Raw genomic sequence first — 21,504 nt, 5'->3', positions numbered from 1 at the left:
AGAGCCGCGGCCCAATGCACATCGTCTGGCTTTTTTTTTATTTTCTTTTTGTCAGGCGACCGATTTTTTAAGCCAAATATCACTTCAATCCTATTAAGTTAGTTCAAGTTAGTTATTCATTTATATGTGCTATTTATGAGAGGGCTAACTTGTTGCAAAATAATAATGATAATAATAATAGCCTCATTAAAATACTATTGTTGCTTCGGTTGTTTTCAGTGTTTTATGTGCATAATCTGTTATTTAGTTTGAAATGTTCGTTGAAATAAGTAGATTTTTCGTTTTTGTTTATTTATTAAGTTAATATAAAACCATATAGTCACATTTTAGAATACAATAGAATAGAATTTTATAATACAACTAGAAACACTGTCCTGGCCTGCTTCTAAGTTCAGTGGCCTGACAAAAAAAAATAAAAAATAAAAAAAATAAATAAAAAAAATGTTTTTTTTTTATTTTAATTTTTTGTTTTTTTTGTTTTTTTATCATCTCGCGGCCCATCCGTGGCTGCTCGCGGCCCACCTTTGGGTCGCGACCCCGACTTTGGGAACCACTGCCTTAGAGCTGCTTCGTGGTCCCAGTGTCATACAGAGGGTTCAGAGGAACGTTGTAGTAGTAGTTTTGTTTTCAATCTTGCACCTTTTTTTGACATTTATTTTTAACATTTTTGACATTTTGGTATCCAATCCTTCAACTATTGAAAACTGACCAAGAGACACAAGTCTAGTTTGAAAACTGACCAAGAGACACAAGTCTAGTTTGAAAACTGACCAAGAGACACAAGTCTAGTTTGAAAACTGACCAAGAGACACAAGTCTAGTTTGAAAACTGACCAAGAGACACAAGTCTAGTTTGAAAACTGACCAAGAGACACAAGTCTAGTTTGAAAACTGACCAAGACACAAGTCTAGTTTGAAAACTGACCAAGAGACACAAGTCTAGTTTGAAAACTGACCAAGAGACACAAGTCTAGTTTGAAAACTGACCAAGACACAAGTCTAGTTTGAAAACTGACCAAGAGACACAAGTCTAGTTTGAAAACTGACCAAGAGACACAAGTCTAGTTTGAAAACTGACCAAGAGACACAAGTCTAGTTTGAAAACTGACCAAGAGACACAAGTCTAGTTTGAAAACTGACCAAGACACAAGTCTAGTTTGAAAACTGACCAAGAGACACAAGTCTAGTTTGAAAACTGACCAAGACACAAGTCTAGTTTGAAAACTGACCAAGAGACACAAGTCTAGTTTGAAAACTGACCAAGAGACACAAGTCTAGTTTGAAAACTGACCAAGACACAAGTCTAGTTTGAAAACTGACCAAGAGACACAAGTCTAGTTTGAAAACTGACCAAGAGACACAAGTCTAGTTTGAAAACTGACCAAGACACAAGTCTAGTTTGAAAACTGACCAAGAGACACAAGTCTAGTTTGAAAACTGACCAAGAGACACAAGTCTAGTTTGAAAACTGACCAAGAGACACAAGTCTAGTTTGAAAACTGACCAAGAGACACAAGTCTAGTTTGAAAACTGACCAAGACACAAGTCTAGTTTGAAAACTGACCAAGAGACACAAGTCTAGTTTGAAAACTGACCAAGACACAAGTCTAGTTTGAAAACTGACCAAGAGACACAAGTCTAGTTTGAAAACTGACCAAGAGACACAAGTCTAGTTTGAAAACTGACCAAGAGACACAAGTCTAGTTTGAAAACTGACCAAGACACAAGTCTAGTTTGAAAACTGACCAAGAGACACAAGTCTAGTTTGAAAACTGACCAAGACACAAGTCTAGTTTGAAAACTGACCAAGAGACACAAGTCTAGTTTGAAAACTGACCAAGACACAAGTCTAGTTTGAAAACTGACCAAGAGACACAAGTCTAGTTTGAAAACTGACCAAGAGACACAAGTCTAGTTTGAAATAAGTACTGCTGTCTTTTCTTCTTTGCCTGACTTTCAGTACTTCCTCAATTTGGCAAAGGAGAATCTGACTCAACGATTAACAAGGCTATAGAACAAGGTGACCCCCCCCACCCCCCCCCCCCACCGCTGTATTACCTGCCTGTTCTGCACTTTCAGGACAGGGTTTACAGTCCCTTGAGTCCGTTGTAGCAGCTGAATAAACCACCACCACCACCGCTACAGCACTACTACACCCAGCACTGTATCCCACCACCGGTCAAGTTAATGCTCTTTATGCAACAGCCCGGGGAGAGACACTCCATCAAGCACCGGCCCCTCTTTTATTAAGCAGTCCTCCGGGGAGCCTGAACACTATAGCCGCCTTCCGTCTCTTGATGCGCTTCAGAGCGCCGCTCTTTCATGGCTAATGAAAGCGTGTCTTGAAGTGGCACCAACGGTGGTTCTGAATTCTCTGTACTAGGTTCGGAAATCTATTCATTTTACATGTCGCCTGTAGTCAAGTCAAGTCAAGAGTTTTATTTGTCACGGCATACAAGTATACAATGAAATGCGGGGGGTCTTGCCCGCAACGATTGTGCATAATACAATAGTAATATATAATAAGAATCCAATAGAACGACATTGTGCAATAAACAAGTAAACAAAGTAGGGCATTATCGGTATATGTACATGAGTTATTTACAGAGCATGGTAGGACATGCTAGGTCCTATGCTATATTATACAATCTCAAGTTATACTATTCTTAAAGTGACCTTTCCTTTTGTAAAGTGACCATAAGTGTGAGCGTGTGCAGCATGAGTGTGTGTGTGCTCATGTTAAAGTGGCTGCTAGTGTGTGAGCGTGTACAGTGTGTGTGTTGTGTGTGTGCTCGTGTGTGCTTGTGTGTGGAGAGTTCAGTGTTCAAGGCTCTGATGGCCTGGGGGAAGAAGCTGAGCCGAAGTCTCTCTGTCCTAGTTGCTGGTGTTTGCAGGCGTTTGCTGTATTGGTATTTACTGTAGCTGATGCTTTTATGCAGACTTAATTTCAATAAGTGTGAGACGTAAAAAACAAAATGGATCTGTCAGTCATTAGGCTGGGGGGGGACCGTTGAGATACCAAACTTAAACAGCCACTATTCACATTGACCCGCCTAATAGATTCTTTTGAATTGACCTCCAATCGGTTTAGCTGCACAAGTGTCTGACAGAAAGAGAGGCTTAGCAGCCACAGTGAACGCTTCCGATTGACATATCTCAAGCCCCACCCTCTTTTCTTGATCCTCCAATCATAACTGTTTCTTCCCTCAGACAAACAACAAGAAAAGAGAGATTCTCCAGCATTTACCTGGTAGTAATTTCCCTACCTGACCAACATCACACGTAGCCTAGGAATCAACCGTGCGTAGCGATGAAGGGATGCAACAAAGCGGAGCACAGCTGCAGTCTGGGAGGCAGATGTTCACTATGTTGCTTAATTTCTGCTCGCCAGATTCCAAATGCAGGGAGGACATCTTGTAAATTTGAGGAGGTCTAGGCCAAATATAAGATGATTATAGAGATAGTATGAATAATTCTACAGGCATTAGTCTTCCTCATATAACATGTTACAGTAGCACAGCCCGTTATAGACATGCTGTGTGTTGCATGGAGATGGCGTCTTTAGCAGGGCAGGGTGGTATAATTACCAGTCACATCGCTATAGTCAGTGTGAGTCTGGGTTCCTTTTAGGGTTAGTCATTATCTGTGTGTGTGACTACTCATTGCGGTGTGTGTGTGTGTGTGTGTGTGTGTGTGTGTGTGTGTGTGTGTGTGTGTGTGTGTGTGTGTGTGTGTGTGTGTGTGTGTGTGTGTGTGTGTGTGTGTGTGTGTGTGTGTGTGTGTGTGTGTGTGTGTGTGTGTGTGTGTGTGTGTGTGTGTGTGTGTGTGTGTGTGTGTGTGTGTGTGATTACTCGTTGCGGTTGCCATGGCGCTGGCATATCAAGTGTAGAGCAATACTTGTGTTCAACATTATCACCAGTGCCTAAACTAGGGCTGGGTGATAAAACGATAACGATAATTATCGCGATATATATATTTTTTTTTTTATCCACTTTTTCTCCCATTTTTCTATATTTTCCTCCCATCCCAATTTCGTATCATCCAATTCAACCCTCCCCTGTCACGAACGCTGTTTCTTGCCTCCCACAAGCCGGCTGCAATGTGGACTAAGTCATACATAGCACAAGTCCCCTCCGGTACTTGAGGTAACAGCAGTCGCATCTTTTCACCTGCGCAGCTCGATCTCTCAGTGGCGAGGAGTAACGCGTGGGAGGCTCACGCTGCCCCCGACACTTCCTGATTCTACTGCGCAGGCGAACCAACCGACCTGTAGGAGTCGCTGTCCACAACGCCCGATCCCCACCCATCAGTTTCCCACCCCCTAATACGGCCAATGTGTATTAGTACGGACGACCAGCTAAACTGAAAGCAATGTGGAGCGCTGGGATCGAACAGGCGATCCCAGCGTCTCCGCATTTGTGGCGAGCGCCTTGCCCACTACGCCACGTACCCGCCCTATCGCGATATATTTTAATAATCGATATTGATTGATAATAAACAAAAAAAATCAATAATTTTTCTTTTTCTTTTTTTGGACTTGCAACAGGGCAGTGTTAAAACCAGAGACAGTGGACAGACTTGTCTTTCTTGCCTGCAACTTAAAGTAATGGCTTTGCTTGTCCAAATGACAATACTTTTTTTGTGATCAAATCTTTTTTATTAATTTTTTCAAACATGAAACAAAACATCTCACAACATAATAATAATAATAATAATAATAATAATAATAATAATAATAATAATAATAATAATAATAATAATAATAATAATAATAATAATAATAATAATAATAATAATAATAATAATAATAATAATAATACATAAAAAGACATCCCAAAACATTAACTTAACACAACAATGACTAGACAATAATTGAGACAGACCGTACAGTTAACATCCCAAGCCCCCTCCATCACCACCCACCGCAGCCACGATCCCCAACCCTCGAGGGCCCCGAGTCCGGCACCCCAGCGAGTCAAAGCATCATGCCTCTTTAACACCACGACTCGCAGAGGCCCCGAACCAAGGGCCTGTGACCTTCTGACACAACCAAAGGGGCCCAGAAAACATACATAACCAGTTATAGAAGACACCAAAAAAAGAAAAACGATACACATGGATTCTATCTCGCTCCCCCCCCCCCCCCCCCCCCCATCCCCGCTCACCCCAGGGCCTCAACGTGAGCCACATCCCCAATGCACTATTTAGTAATAAAACATTTCCAAATTTATATGCATTCTTTTATCTTTGCAACCGCTGCTATCCAGATCGCGATATTCGACTCATTAACCCCTATAACCCATGCAGTGGATCTCTCCAGATAAATCACATCAAGATAAGTGAGAATCCATACCTTCAGGCATAATTTATCTGGGTGTATCCATCTTGAGGCAATAAATTTTTTGGCGGCTGTGAGGCCGGCTAGAATGAGTCTCTTCACATGTATAGAGGTCGGTAATTGAGAAACATCATTCAATAACAATACAGAAGGCAGAACAGGTATGGTCAGAGAGAAAATATCTGATAGCTGGGAGGTAACATTTTCCCATTATGTTATACGATGACATAAGTAAATGGCGATAAAAGTCAGAAACGAAGCCTCTCGATGTCTCTTTGTCATAAAATAATTTGTGAAAACGGTGACGCTCTAGTGGAACGTCCCATGGAACGCCATGAGCCCTCAGAGCTGCTCTTATTTGTAAATAAAAGAAAAAGGAGGTTCCGGGGAGATCATATCCGTTGGATAGATCTTGGAAAGAACGGAGACCAGAGTTATCGAAGATATCCCCCAACGTGTGGATGCCTTTCTTTTCCCATCTAGGGTACCTAATAGGTTGTTGTCCAATAATTATTATTAAATAGAGGGGAGTGCGTGTGCCATTTATGGCGGTTAGTACATGCTTTCTGGGTGTCACGCCAAGTCTGGATCACATGTGTGATAAGAGGGCCAAATTGTAATTTTCATTGCTTAATTGAAATGTTAGTATACACAATATCTTGAAGTCTATGTGGGGACACCATCTTCTCCTCCAATGGTCGCCAAGACACGGCTGCTTGAGTGTCAAACCAAGTGATCAGAGGTCTCAGAGAGAAAGCTTGAAAATAATATTTAAAGTCTGGAAATGCTAAGCCTCCGTCGAGTTTACTTCTTTGGGCAGTTGATCTCTTCAAGCGCGGGCGTTTATTGTTCCAAACTAATTTATATGAGGTAGAGTGCAATTTCTGCCAGTAACCAACAGGAGGAGGTAACGGGAGCATGGAGCTGATAAAGTTAATTCTGGGTAAAATATTCATTTTAATTATTGACGCACAAGCCTGTAATGATTTTTTTTGGACCATCTGTTGAAGTCATTTGTAAACGTGTCACCCAATCCAAATGACAATACTGACCAAATTGAGATTTATTTTTCTCTTGTCCATTTATTTTGTTTGCTTTCTAATTTAAAATACAGTTTGAAACCGTCTGTACACAGTAGGCTATGTGTGCTAGCAGAGCTAGTCTCCAGTCGCGAGTCACGGTGCACATGTGCAGTGGTTTGTCCACCAAAAAAGCGCCAAAAGATAGAAAAGAAACTAGCAGAGCCAGAACTATTCAACTCCCCTGGAGCCACAGCCAGCAGAGAAGCCTGTTTACTTTCGCTTTAAAAACAGCTGCAGCCTGAGAACTGGAGTGTGAGGGGATGTAACACTAAAGATGGCGGCAACGACAAAGAATTGCTGCAAAATAAACATACATATGTTGTAAAAAATAAATAAAAAAACTTTTCGATAACAATATCGATAATTATAGATATCGAATGATATGATATCGTTATTGATATCGATATTGTGATATAATTTTTGGCCATATCGCCCAGCCCTAGCCTGAACCTCAGATAGGTTTGTTTTTGTCAAGAGGCCTGGGGAATAATGTTATGAATAATTATACTGTATAATGATTTATGTATACAAACAGCTGTTCATGAGCGGTGTTACATGAAGCAGTACTTTCAACAGCGTCATATTGTGATGAAATTATGATATTGTGTTGTCATGGTACAAATTTTGTTGTCTAAAACTCTAAATGAATGATGGCAAGTTGATTTTAACTCAAACATATCAAATGTTTTAGGCCGGGGATATCATTTAAAAACTGAGTTTTGACATTGACATTGAATATATTGAAGACGACTGGCAGGAGGCCATTGACTCAGTTAAAAAGGTTTATACTTGTAACAGACTAAGAGAAACACAATATAAAATTCTTCACAGATTACACATCACACCTGTGTTACTAAACAAAATGGACCGTTCAATATCTCCATTATGTTCGAAATGTCAAACAGATCTGGGCACCTACTATCACTACTTTTGGGAATGTAAGTGTATATCCAGGTTCTGGGGCCAAGTGGCACGTGAGCTGAGCGACATTTTCAAGGTGAAAATAAAGAAGGATCCAGGAGCTTTTTTACTGGGACTCCCATCAAAGGAAAATAATTTGACACCCTTACAATTCAAACTATTTGATAAACTTCTGCTTTCAGCCCGGAAATGCATTTTGATAAACTGGATTAAGGATAGGCCTCCATCCATACAGATGTGGTACAGAGAGATCTTCGGTGTGCTACCCCATGAAAGACTCTGTGCAATGCATAGAGGCAACGACGCCTCCTTTCAGGATGTGTGGGCCCCACTATTGGACTACTTTCCTGCTACAATTTCTCAGATCCTTCTAAAAGCCCAATGCCCCATTGTATGGACAGACTTTGGATAGAAAAAAATAATATATGTATATACATGTATGCCTACATGTGAATGGGCTCGAGCCTCGAGGCAAGTGCAGTACTGTCCAGTGCCTGTCTGGGTTAGATTTCCTTTTTTTTTGCTTGTTTTTCTTTTTGATCTGTTTTTGCTGGCATGACGGCATAGATGAACTGGAGGAACCCCCCCCTTCTGTCCCAATGTGTGTTTTGTAATGTAAGTAACTGTATGTGAAAAATCTTTTAAAAAACCAATAAAAATATCAAAAGAGACATTGACATTGACATGCAATATATGATGATATATGATGCTATCATCTCAAGTGTGGAAAATCACATATTTAAAAAGAATGTTTCGATAATCAAATCAATGTTCATAACATTGCACTGCATGATAATTGGAATTGTGATACAGTATATCAACGTTAAACTTCTTTTCTGTTGACATTCTCAAAACATTCCAGAAATACATTTTTGTGAGAAATTTGACTTAATTATTTTTAGACAAACAAAATTGTGTATCATGACAAATCTGATCGCACTGACAAGACGATGAGTGATGAACATGGATGTCTGGGCCCTGGGCCCCTGTGATGTGGAGCCCTGGGCCCCTGTGATCTGGAGCCCTGGGCCCCTGTGATCTGGAGCACAGTGTTGATACTGTGATGTTTTGTCTGCCTCCCCCAGGTGTTCGGCGTGGAGCAGAATCAGAGCCGGGACACCTCTGTGCTGTTGGACCTGACAGGAGGAGGCAAGGAGATAGGAGACGCGGGGAAGGAGGTAGGAGACAGCTTTTTAGTACGAGTTTACATAACTCTGTCCAATTCTGTTTCTCTTTGCCTCTCTCTCTCTATATATATCTATCTGTCTCTCTCTCTCTCTCTCTCTCTCTCTCTCTCTCTCTCTCTATACCTCTCTATATACCTCTCTATATACCTCTCTCTCCAAATGTACAGACTTTTAGCTGACACACACACACACACACACACACACACACACACACACACACACACACACACACACACTCCCTTTCTCGTTTTCTGTCTCCCTTTTTCACAGTCGTTCTGATTTATATTCTTAGGTATATTGTAATATTATACAATATAAAACAGTAACGTCGTATTCCATCGAGCCTCTCTGTCTCTCTGGAGTATGAGAAAGGAGTGAGGTCGAGACTCACGCTCGAGTGGCCTTAATGTGACTCAGTCAGTCAGTCAGTCGGTCCCTTGTGTTTTCCAGGGAGTAGCCTTGTCTGACCTAGATCATAGGAGGACGAGGAGACGCACGCCCCTCCCCCTCCAGGCAACTTCCCTTAAATTGACGGGAGAGGGTCACACAGTTTAGCCATGCCCAGAACTCTGTTTCAATTCATTTAATTCAAGTGGATTCAAGTGGATTTTCTCCTTCATTCAAATGTTGAAAAATTATTATCCAACATATCAACCATTTCAGGTGTATGATCTAATGGGCTTAGATACTTGAGCATTCTAATGATGGTGCAAGAAGATACACTACTCACCACTGACAGCTATTGAGTTCTAGAATTGCAAGATGAGCAGCAAATGTTGACGTTTTTCCGCAAAATCCTATAAATGTGATGTCCGCGGCCAATAGCGGGGTATATCCCTGAAACACCCCCCAATCCTCAATTCTGTCTTATGACCATGCCCCTAATGGTGAAAACAGTTGGTACAAATCAGACAAATCGTTTAGAAGTAATGCATCACTCCCGGGGTCTCACAGTTTGTCCAAATCTAAATAGTAGCTACATATTGATCAGTAGGATCATATTGATCACAAAGTGACAACACATTTAAAATGTCATCATGATCTGATGAGCTGTTGAGGAGCAATGAGAATAGTGCCATCAGACACGACCCTTCACTCTTCCCCCCACGCAGCGCCATCGTCTTCAGACACAACCCTTCACTCTTCCCCCCACTCAGCGCCATCGTCTTCAGACACAACCCTTCACTCTTCCCCCCACGCAGCGCCATCGTCTTCAGACACGACCCTTCACTCTTCCCCCCATGCAGTGCCATCGTCTTCAGACACGACCCTTCACTCTTCCCCCCACGCAGCGCCATCGTCTTCAGACACGACCCTTCACTCTTCCCCCCACGCAGTGCCATCGTCTTCAGACACGACCCTTCACTCTTCCCCCCACGCAGCGCCATCGTCTTCAGACACGACCCTTCAGTCCCACCCCCCCCCCCCTGCCCCCGTCTTCCGTCCCCCATGTACAGTATTTCCAGGTGACCTAACACTAAGAGATACATACTATTTATGGGACTTGATATTCTTTGGCATGTTTTGTCCTGAAGTTGTAAATTGGCAACAAACGCCGCCTATCCCCTGTTTACTCCTGTTTTCCCCCAGAAAAAGGATGACATCATACTAGTGTGATGTATGTACATGCTGCTCAGCGCTTTGTCACCACTTGTTTAACTGCTTTTTACTCTTCTTCTCTCGTCCTCCTCCTCCTCCTCCTCCTCCTCCTCCTCCTCCTCCTCCTCTTCCTCCTCCTCCTCCTCCTCCTCCTCCTCCTCCTCCTCCTCCTCCTCCTCCTCCTCCCCACCGCTAGGCTTTAGCAGGGGACCCGGGCTGGGTCTCTCAGTGGGCCAGCCTAGCTGCCAATCATACCAGAACTGACCCAGAGGGCTCAGGAGCAGAGACGCCCGCCTTCCTGCACAAAGAGAGAGGTACGGATCTGAACAGACCCAATGGAACACAGTATATGTTGGTTTGCTGGGATATTTAAAAAAAACTAAAAAAAACATAAATTTCCAGAGCATTTTGAATGCATGCATACCTGTGTAACTAGTCTTCTAAATATATATATATTTTACTCCACTTTTTCTCCTTATTTTTCTATTTTTCTCCCATCCCAATTTCGCCTCGCCAATTCTGCCCTTCAATTCTCCCCTCCCCTGTCTCGAACGTTGCTAGACCATGCCTCCCACTGGTCGGGTGCAGTGAGGACGAAGCCTTGCATCACGTGTCCCCTCCGGTACACGAGGAGGCAGCTGTCGCATCTTTTCACCTGTACAGCGCGATCTCTCAGTGGCGAGGAGTAATGCGTGGGAGGCTCACGCTGCCTCCGTTACTTCCTGATTCTGCTGTACAGGCGCACCAACCGACCTATAGGAGTCGCTGTCCACAACGTTCAATCCCCACCCACCAGCTTTCCCACCCCCTAACACTGCCAATTGTGTTAGTATGAACGACCAGCCAAGCTGGTAGCAACGCCGAGAGCTGGACTCGAACCCAGCATATCCTGCGTTAGTGGCGAGCGCCTTGCCCACTGCGCCACTTAGCCGCCCTAGTCTTCTAAATTTGAAATTATTTAGACATTGTACACTACCAAAATCTCCATCTCAGCAATTCATTTAATGCATTATATTGAATCTAAAAGGACAGGTCCACCCAGGCCCTATACAAACATTGTCTGGCATGACGTTGACTAGTACAGGCCATAATTTCACTGAATGCAAAAAAGTTAACCCATCCTTTAATGTCTTGCTTTTCATATAATAAAGTTACAAAAAAAATGTGTATGTTGATTGGGGAAGATCATTTTAATACAACTGAACTTGGTTCAAGAAATCTGTCAAAACAAGTGACAATATATTGGAATAAGGGTGATTTTTCATTCATTGGCCTGTAGTATGTCTTGTGAGAAAGTTCCTCTGTCTATATAGAGATTTATGAGTGACCTTTTCCACAGATGCTGTGAAACATGTTGGTTGGAATGGTTTTCTTTGCGTCTGCCGCAGCCGAACGGAAATAATGTTGCTTGTTTTGATAAAGTCCTCGAAATAATCAGTCATTATTGAAACAAGAGAAATTCTCCCCCCTCCCCACATTAAGAGTTGTTGTAATTTTGACAAAATAAATTCTTGAGATGTTTTTTGTGTATCAATGTCTGCGTATGAGTGTGTGTTTTGTATTCCAAATGAACAGCTCCGATCTGTAAGTAAGGTTTCTTTATCCTTTCGTCCAGAAGCCGATGCCTTTGGCTCCAGCTCCAGCCTCACGGAGCGCAAACGCCGCACCCTTCCGCAGCTTCCCGTGGACGACCCGCGGGCCAAGGCCGGAGCCAAGGGCCTGGGGCTGAGGGGGTCAGAGATCGGTGAGAAACAGGACACTGAACCCCAGGAGAAGGAGAGCAACCTGGAGCACAAGGGAGACGGCGAGTCACTCACACCCATGGAGGACGTCGTCGAGATGCCCGGCAAACTGAAACACGCCAACTCCACCTCCTCTCCGTCCAAACCCCCTCACCACACCAGCAGCTCCGAGCGGAGGAAGCGGTCGGAGGAGCGGAAAGGAGGAGGAGGAGGAAGCAGTGAGGGAGGGGAGAAGTCGGGGAAGCCCCTGGTTCGCCAGGGCAGCTTCACCGTGGAGAAGCCCAGCGCCAACGTTCCCGCCGAGCTCATACCGCGCATCAACCGCGGCGGCGGCGCGGGCGGGGGGCGGGAGCGCAGCGACTCGGTGGGGAGCATGGACACCGCCATGCTGCTCAAGGACACGGAGGCGGTCATGGCCTTCCTGGAGGCCAAGCTGAGAGACGAGAACAAGCTGGACCCGAGGGCCGGTAAACACAACAGTAGTGCCGCCGCCTCAAAGGGCTCCGGCTGCTACGCGCCGCCTCGGACCGGCTCCGTCTCCCCCGAGTCGGACGTGGACACGGCCAGCACCACCAGCCAGCTGGCCGGGGAGGCGGAGAGGAGAGCGGCGGCCGGACAGAAGCGGCGGTCCTTGAGCAGCCTGCACCGGGAGAAGAGCAACATGAGCACCGCGTCCAAGACCAGCGCCAGCGCCACGGCCCGCGAGCGCCTGGAGAGGAAGACCAAGACCAGGCCCACAGAGGTGTGTGTGTGTGACTGGGCTCGTTTAGTGCGCCGCTGACATGTTGTGTTATCTTATGGTTATTATTACTTTCCATGGTCATCTTGTGTGATTTGTATGTGTTTACTTGTGTTAACAGAATTCGGCTATAGGGCGACAATAATGTGGTCAAGAGGCATGGTTTCTATCTTGAGCCTGAACTCGCGTGGTTTCTTTTATTCACATGGAAAGAGCAGCAGTAACATACATGGTCTTCTCTCACTGAGAGACATTGGGGGAGAGAACGAAATGGGAGTATACCTATGCTTTTATACTCCTCATAAGGTGGAGTACCTGGGTGGCTCCGCCTAGAGCGCCCTCTAGTGGGAACAGATATATACGCAACTAGACAGTCACTGGTGGAGACAATTACATATGCAGGTAAACAGTTACTAGTGTAAACAGCCATATGTACAGTTAGACAGTTACTAACAATCCTACACAGAGCCTCTGATCTCAACAACTTGTAGTGTTTAATACTTAATTAATAAATGATACCATGTGTTGTGCAGTTCAGCCCAGATTATTCATCTGAGCTACTAATGAGTGAATGAGGGGTTAGGGCCGCTGGGGCGGCAGGGGGGGTGGGCGTCATGGCGTGGTACTTATTAGAGAGATGGCACTTTAAGTGGAAAGTCACAGGTTTGATCCCGTTTGAAGTGTCCTTGAGCTCGACACTGAGCCCTTCCATGCTCCAGAGGGCGCACTGCAAATGTGCTCAGAGCTCTTATCTATCTCTCGTAAATGACACGTGTTAAATGACATGAAACGCATGTGATTTATGAGGGATATGCAGGGTGAAAACTGTATTTATACAAACATTCAAATTGCAAATAATCTTTTCTCAGCTGACGAGTCGGACCGAGGCGCGGCGCTCCGTGCAGCCGCCCTCTTCCTCCAGAACACGGCAGCCTTCGCTGGACCTGACCGACGACGACCAGACCTCCTCCTTCCCCATCTCCGACATCCTGTCCTCGGACCAGGAGAGCTACTCCGGGCCTCTGGGGCGCTCGGCGTACGGCCGCGGCTCCCTCACCTCCACCGACGACCTCCTCCAATCCAAACTGGAGGGGAGATCGTCCAGAAGCTCTGCCAACAACGGATCCTCCTCCAGGACCAACCGTAATAATCTCCAGGCGGCCACCGCCTCGTCCTTGGGGAAACAACAGGCCCAGGCCCAGGCCTTGCCCCAGCCGCGGCCCACGAGAGCCTCCCTTCTCCGCCGAGCGCGCCTGGGGGACACCTCGGACACCGACCTGGCCGACGCCGACCGGCTGTCCGTGGCGTCGGAGGTGTCCACCACCAGCTCCACCTCCAAGCCCCCGTCGGGTCGGAAGGGGCCCACGCGGCTCGACATGCTGGCTCAGCCCAGGAGGAACCGCGTGGGCTCCATCTCATCGGCCCGCAGCGACTCGGAGTGCATGGTGACGACGCGGAGCTCAGCCTCCTCGCCGCGCCTGTCCGCCGAGACGGCGCTTCGCCTGGGCCTGCGCTCGTCCACGCCCACGGAGAGCAGGCTGACGCCCAGGATGAGGGCCAACAGCGTGTCCAAACTGACGGAGGCCAAGCCGAGGACCAGTACCACCTCGGGCTACTGCTCTCCCACAGGTGAGGTCACAGGTCAGGATGTGGATAACAAACTCTGTGATGGTTATAATTTTGCTGAGCTAATAAGTCACACACTAAAACGAGTGATAACTCAAGTGAATTAAAATTCCTTTAAAGGTAGAATCTGTAATGCCATCAACCTCTATTTTCACATAGTTGTGCTTTCAGAAATCTTTATAAGAAACATATAGTTTCTGCCTTCAGAAAGTTTTATAGGAAACAATTTCTGCCTTCAGATATCATTACCCTGATGAGGTCTCATCTCGTCTCTGTTTCTATACTATTATATGCAGGGGTGTAAGTACTTGAGTAATTGTACTTCGTTACAATACTTAAGTACTGTTTTTGGGGACTTTACTCAAGTATTATTAGGTTTGTATACTTGTACGTTTACTCAATTACATTTCAGAGAAAAAAAACATACTTTTTACTCCTTGCATTTAAAATGCAGACCTACAAAGTACAAATCTCGCAGGTCCAACCATTTTAATTAGTATATTTGTTTCTCTGGCCGAACTAACGTTAACGTTATTAATCCTGCGGCCGCACTTTATTTAAAAACAGCCAATCAAATCCCTGTCAATGGAAAATTAACCCGCCCATACCCATGCTGATTGGTCCTTGTGCAAGACTAGAAACGGGGATTTGATTAAACACCTGCTATCAGAAGAATATACAGTCAGAAAAAAAGTTTTTACTTTAACTTTTTAGTACTTAAGTACATTTAAAAGTAGAAACTTTTTTACTTTTACTCAAGTGTGTTTTTAGACTTTTACTTGAGTACGATTTTGAGACGGTACCCATACTTTCACTTAAGTATAATTTCTGGGTACTTTTTACACCCCTGATTATATGTTAGATTACTGGTTGGCCAGCTGTTTTGATTTTTTGATTTTTTGTATTCCCTGCCATGTTTTACTTATATAGACCATATAGAAATTGGTCATCATCAGGTATTTTAATTCAGTTGAATTAGGAGTGATCACAATAGAGGCCAACACATCAGCGTACTGTTGAGAGAGAACTGTATACTGTGTATACTGTATACTGTGTGTGTGTGTGTAGTATTGATGTGAAAGTCTTTGAAACATTTTCATTGTGTTGTGACGAATATTGTGTGCGTTGGTTTTCGTTGTCCAGAGAGCCCTCAGCCCGAGCCTGAGGGTGGTGTTAACGAGGAGGAGTCTCTGGGTACTGTACCACAACTATAGAGCTTTCGCAGGGGCTGTGTGTGTGTGTGCGTGTGCGTGTGCGTGTGCGTGTGTGTGTGTGTGTGTGTGTGTGTGTGCGCGCATCATAGGGTGTGTGTCAGACTTGGGTCACAATACTGGCTATTCATTACTCATTCTATGTCTATGAAATATGAATCAAACATACCCAAAAGGAAAGAAAGTGAAGGAATAGTGCTGTATCGTTGCCCAGGTCTGCTGTGTGTTGCAGTGTTAACTGTGTATAAATATCCCCCCTCCTCCCCTCCCTCCATCCAAGTAATAGAGTGATGATGACCCTAATGCTCCTCTCTCTCACTGATCTCTTAAGACATTTTCACTCCAATGTGATTTGGTGCCGTCTGCCACACGAGCAGGGGACATGTTTTTAGTCTCTGTATGGATTTGGTAGTCTGAGAAGCTGGGGGGGAAATGACATAGGTACTCCGCCTAGGGTTTGAAGTCTTCAGATTAACACGCTGTTCAGAATGATTGCCCTCTGTAATGTCAGAAGGGGGACACAAGCAGTGAATTCGTTTTGATGAATCAAAACTAGCTCAATTAGATCAATTAGCCGTGCCTTTTGCAGTTTGTAAAGGTTTTTTATTTTTTTTACTCTTGGCTGTGGGGCAGTCTGGCAGTTAAGGACATCATTAATAAAGGAAAAGTGTGGTGTGTTGCTACACAGAAATACAATACAAGGGAAGAAAGAGGTGCTGGAAAATAAATAATTAAAATTTGATTTAGGCTAGTTTCTTGAAAGAAGCCCTTGTCCCTGAGCCCTCTGTGACTGTGCTAATAAAACTAAGTACACAGTGGGAAAGCTCTCAAATTCCTTAGTGTTTTGAAAAGGTGCTCCACCTTGTGGAAATATCTATTCAGGACACTTACTAGTGGCACCTCATTAATGTGATTTTAAAATCAGAATAGAGAGAGAGAGAGAGCGAGAGAGAGCTTGGTGTTGTACATCATCACGGTGCTACTGTGTGACAGTTGTGGGATGTGGTAGTTTACGGTTTTCTTAGAGATTGATTGATTGATTGGTGGCTCTGCATTCAGGAGGCGGGATTATTAACAAGGTTTTCCTTCTTTTCTTTTTTTTTGCCTTTGCTTTTGCTCCGTTTTCCGTCGCAACAATTGGTTTTTTATCATCACTAAAATATTCTTGGTGCCGTGCATAAACCAAAAATGTTCCTTAATTATTTTCAATCAATTAAGGTATAAAACGGATGAAAACTCTCCACATTCTCCCCACGTCATCATGACAAAGGGAAAACACAAGTGGGAGTGAATATTTGAAGATTGAATCGAGCTTGTTTGATACACATATCTGCACACAAATCATTTTGGATAATGGGTTTGCTCACAGCAGAGATTCTATTTCGAAATCGGCTGGCTTTAAACATGCAATCATCATCGTCAGCTACAGTATTTGTGAGCATCGTGTGCTTTCTGATTGTGAGCTCTTTGGCCTTTGTGAGCATCGTGTGCTTTCTTGAATACCAGATATTAATTCATGTAATAAAGTAATGACTTAATCAAAAGATGAACTTGTCCAGAAACAGGCCCCATAGTAGCCCACCACCATAGTAGCAGGATACGGATATACATGGATATTTAGTAACCTAAACATCAGTGATGTAGCATACTGTACACTTGAATATAAAAAAACCCAAACCAGCGTCTGTTTCTGTTACAAGGGCTCTCTTACTCACAATATGTAGCAGTGGTTCTAAACGTTGTTCATATCAAGGACCCCCAGATTGAGACGCATTAGGCCAAATACCCCTATTTGATAAGGTTTTGTCCCTGGGACCAAAAAATGGAGTAGGGACCGCACTCGAGGAAAATCGTTTTTATTTTTTTATATGCACAAGTTGTAACGCACAAACGCACACTCAGGGAGCGAAATTAACTTTTTGACTCACCGGCCAGTGGCGGGTAGATGGGAAGAGTCTACCCGCCAAGCATATTTCTTACCTGCCAAAAATGTTTTGATTAAAAAAAAACATATATATATTTTATATAATTTTTTTTTTAAATAAAATATATATTATATAATCATACTTGTAGTTGTATTATCTGCGAGACATCGCCACCACGCAATAAGTCAAAATGCTTGCTATCTGCAAACAGCTCCACTGTCTGTGTGTATACTTGAGTAGCCTCCAGCTTCAGCAAGGATTCTCCGGCCCTGCAGCTAGACCCTATATTCAGCTAGACCCTACATTCAGCATGCAAGGATTCTCCGGCGATGCAGCTGGACCCAATTTTAACGTTACGGTTATTTTGTCAAATCACATTCAACATGCCCTCAGCTAGAATACGCATTCAATCAATGTTATAAGACATTGATATCAGGAGCTATCTGTAGCTACTGCTAGCCCGGTAGATAACGTTAAGACAATTTAGTTTACTGGGACAGATCGATCTAAGTGAGCTAGCTAACGCGAGCTAGCTAACGAGGGAACGGAGGTATTATGCAGCTCATGGAGGTCCAATCTAGACTAGAGCAGACTGCTACCATTCTGAGAGCTTAACGTTAGCACTAGAGCTGCGGGCGAGCTGCTGCCATTCTGAGAGCTTAACGTTAGCACTAGATGCTGCAGGCGAGCTGCTACAATTCTGAGAGCTTAACGTTAGCAGTGGCACTAGAGCTGCGGGCCGCTCTGTGTTGATACGAGCAGAAGCCAATAGTATCCCGCTGCAGGGCTGGGCGGATATGACTCGTTGCCACGTTTTTTTTTCAAAATAAGAATATCATACGAACCGAATGCTGCTAACTGCCGGAGCCATCGATATTATGACTCTAGCTGCGCTTGGGCCGGAAATGAGACCCGCACAGATTTTCAAAATAAGAGTATCGCTATGAACTACATGTCCACACGCCACACGGCGGGCAGGGCTCTCAGTGGCAAGCGCCAAAGGTAAAAACTGAGCGCCCCTGGCGGGCGGCAGGCTTTAATTTCGCCCCCTGCCACACTGATGAAGGCCGGATGGCTGAAAACGTTTTGTGCGTTACAACTTGTGCATATTAAAATGAAAAAAACAACGATTTTCCTCGAGTGCGGTCCCTACTCCATTTTTTTTAACTTATTTAATGTTGGACTACGGCTACGCACCTGTCTGAGCGCAGTGGTTACCATTTTTCTACTAATTTAGCTAGACATGATTTAGTCCAGGTTTCCCTAACTATCTTTACTGAAGATAGGGAGACACAGTCACTGCATCATTATACGTCCTCTGAATGAAATAACGAGTGAAACTTAAAAGATGAATAATATTGCCTATATATATGCCTATATATATATAATAATAATAATTAGGGATGCTCGATATTGGCTTTTTTACCTATACCGATATTGTCCAACTCTTAATTTCCGATACCGATATCAACCGATACCGATATATGCAGGGTTCCCCCCCCCCAAAAAAACGGAATAATTTCAGGTAATTAACATTACATATCTCTTGTTGTGGAATTAACACAACATTATGCATACTTTTGACAATAAATAAAATCTTGTTTGTTCTTACTTGCTTGCCTGGGTAAATAAAGGTTAAGTAAATGTACAAAAATAAATAATAATAATAATAATAATAATAATAACTGTTATTTTTTTAAACCGATACCGATATTTTCCGATATCACATTTTACTGCCGATATCGGCCGATAATATCGGACATCCCTAATAATAATAATAATAATAATATAATACATACATAATGGTCCCCAGACGCCCCCCTTGTTGAGAACCACTGCTCTGGGCTCATGAATAGAGTGGAACGACGTCACTGACTGACGCGACGTGTCCCTCTCGCTCCAGTGTCCAGCAGCAGCCGGTGGCGCCGTCTGCCCCCGGAGTACGGCTCCACCTCCGAGGAGGAGTTTGGCTCCAACCGGAACTCTCCGAAGCACGGCGGCGGACGTCCCCCGCACCTGCGACAGCACCACCCGGCCCTGCACCGCGGCTCCAGGACGACGGGTCCCTCCTCCGGCATCACCGCCGCCACAGCAGGCGCCGCCGGCCCGGGGTCGGGGGGGGGTGCGGTGACGACGGGCCCAGGGGGCGTGGTGATGAAACACAGGATGAGAGAGCAAGAGGAGTACATCAGGGACTGGACCGCGCACAGCGAGGAGATTGCCAGGTATACATCTATAGGCTGACGCACTGTGTTGTAGGGCTGTCCCCGACTAAGGATTTGGATGGTCGACTATGATTGGCCAAAATTTGCCGTTAGTCGACTATTGGTCGACAAAAAAAAAATATATATATATATAATATTTAAAGAAATATATATATTAAATAAAAAAAAATTATCATTCCATTTGGGCTGTGGGGGTGCTTAATGTCTGAAGGAGTCGACTGAAGGCTTCTTGTCCTCTGCAAAAGCATGCAATTGGTCCACTGATGGATACATCTTGATATTTGTCTAGTCTAGTGTGTTCATTAGATGGGTGAAATCCTCTTTCAGTGCCTCTGTGCCTGTTTTCGTAGGCAGTTATCCTCTGGTATGCGTGCCATTAGAGTTAGCCACGCTTCTAGGCCTCTTTTCTTTTGGAAAGTGTTGTGAAGGATCAGATTAAACCGAATATATATATTTATTTATGGATATATATTTAATAGTATTTGTATATCGTTTGATATCCCTTGTATATTCTTTGTACATATACACTGAATATCCCTTTAGTCTACTACAGCCCATAATAGTTCATTCTCTCATTGGACAAGAACCTGGCGCCAGCAGACAAGCCCCTTGAGTCAAGTTCAATAGTGCCGACGAACATGTCCCAACTAGCCCCGGTTCCGCGTAGGAATACGGCTACCGAAATACGAATGGTACTATTTGTTCACCGTGCATATAAATATGGCGCAAGTAAAGTAGAACTTTCTTTTAGTCCATTAGTCCTTTACCCTCCAACCTAGTAACAGACGTGAAGCCTCACCCACGACCCACGTGTGGTGCAGTATGGCCTATTTGGCCCCAGAATAGGCATTGAGACCTCGTGTAAATTCATAGCTGAATTGTCATAGTTTGGCACTGTACCGTCGAGTGGGACGTATTTCTATTAAGTTAATAATAGTCTATTATGTATGGTGCATCGTTCGGTTAGCGTTCTAAAGTGAGCAGCACCCCCATCGTTTCCTCGCGTTATCTAGAGTCTTAACCAGGCTGGGCAGACCACGCGTGGTGCTTTCATCCGAGGAGTTCTGGGCGAGGACGAGTGGACCTGCACATTGGATTACCTACCCGGACGACTGCTGAGCCTATACGGCATGGAATATCTATTTGCTTAATAGAAATACGTCCCACTCGACGGTACAGTGCCAAACTATGACAATTCAGCTATGAATTTACACGAGGTCTCAATGCCTATTCTGGGGCCAAATAGGCCATACTGCACCACACGTGGGTCGTGGGTGAGGCTTCACGTCTGTTCTTTCCAAAAGAAAAGAGGCCTAGAAGCGTGGCTAACGCTAATGGCACGCATACCAGAGGCTAACTGCCTACGAAAACAGGCACAGAGGCACTGAAAGAGGATTTCACCCATCTAATGAACACACTAGACTAGACAAATATCAAGATGTATCCATCAGTGGACCAATTGCATGCTTTTGCAGAGGACAAGAAGCCTTCAGTCGACTCCTTCAGACATTAAGCACCCCCCACAGCCCAAATGGAACGATAAAAAAAATACTACTTTTCTTTTTTTTTGTCGACTAACGGCAAATTTTGGCCAATCACAGTCGACTATCCAAATCTTTAGTCGGGGACAGCCCTACATTTAAATATTTTCTCCAGTGATGTCATTGAAGGACACTGAATCCTCCTCAAGTTAATTACAGCTCAGCATAAGGATTTAGAGTCCCCTGGAGAACACATTCAAACAATTATCAGTAACTATCAAACTAACTGAATGTGTGCAAATGTGTTTAGAGATTTGCGATATAGGGATACATGTGTGTAATAATGTACAGAATACATCTGCATTGTTTTTTTGTGTGAAGTTCCCCTTTAAATAAGGTCTGTCTGAAATTGAGAATGTGCAGGAGAAC

General features: G+C 44.2%; 1 protein-coding gene across 5 annotated transcripts in view; it reads left to right on the top strand.

The window, feature by feature from the left end:
- cep170aa (centrosomal protein 170Aa) overlaps positions 1-21,504 on the top strand; it is a 132,234-nt gene that overhangs the window by 100,899 nt on the left and 9,831 nt on the right. For 4 of the 5 annotated variants that reach the window (XM_084322126.1, XM_084322124.1, XM_084322125.1 and 1 more), the window contains exons 13-17: positions 8,426-8,518; positions 10,323-10,440; positions 11,742-12,610; positions 13,477-14,236; positions 19,273-19,594. In XM_084322126.1, coding sequence (XP_084178252.1) covers positions 8,426-8,518; positions 10,323-10,440; positions 11,742-12,610; positions 13,477-14,236; positions 19,273-19,594 — 2,162 coding nt within the window. The remainder of the gene's footprint in view (positions 1-8,425; positions 8,519-10,322; positions 10,441-11,741; positions 12,611-13,476; positions 14,237-19,272; positions 19,595-21,504) is intronic. The other variant, XM_084322123.1, reaches the window with a different exon arrangement.

This window comes from Notolepis coatsorum, assembly GCF_963971535.1.
Source record: "Notolepis coatsorum genome assembly, chromosome: 9".
Lineage (NCBI taxonomy): Eukaryota > Metazoa > Chordata > Actinopteri > Aulopiformes > Paralepididae > Notolepis > Notolepis coatsorum.
This window is presented reverse-complemented; position numbering and strand designations above follow the sequence as displayed.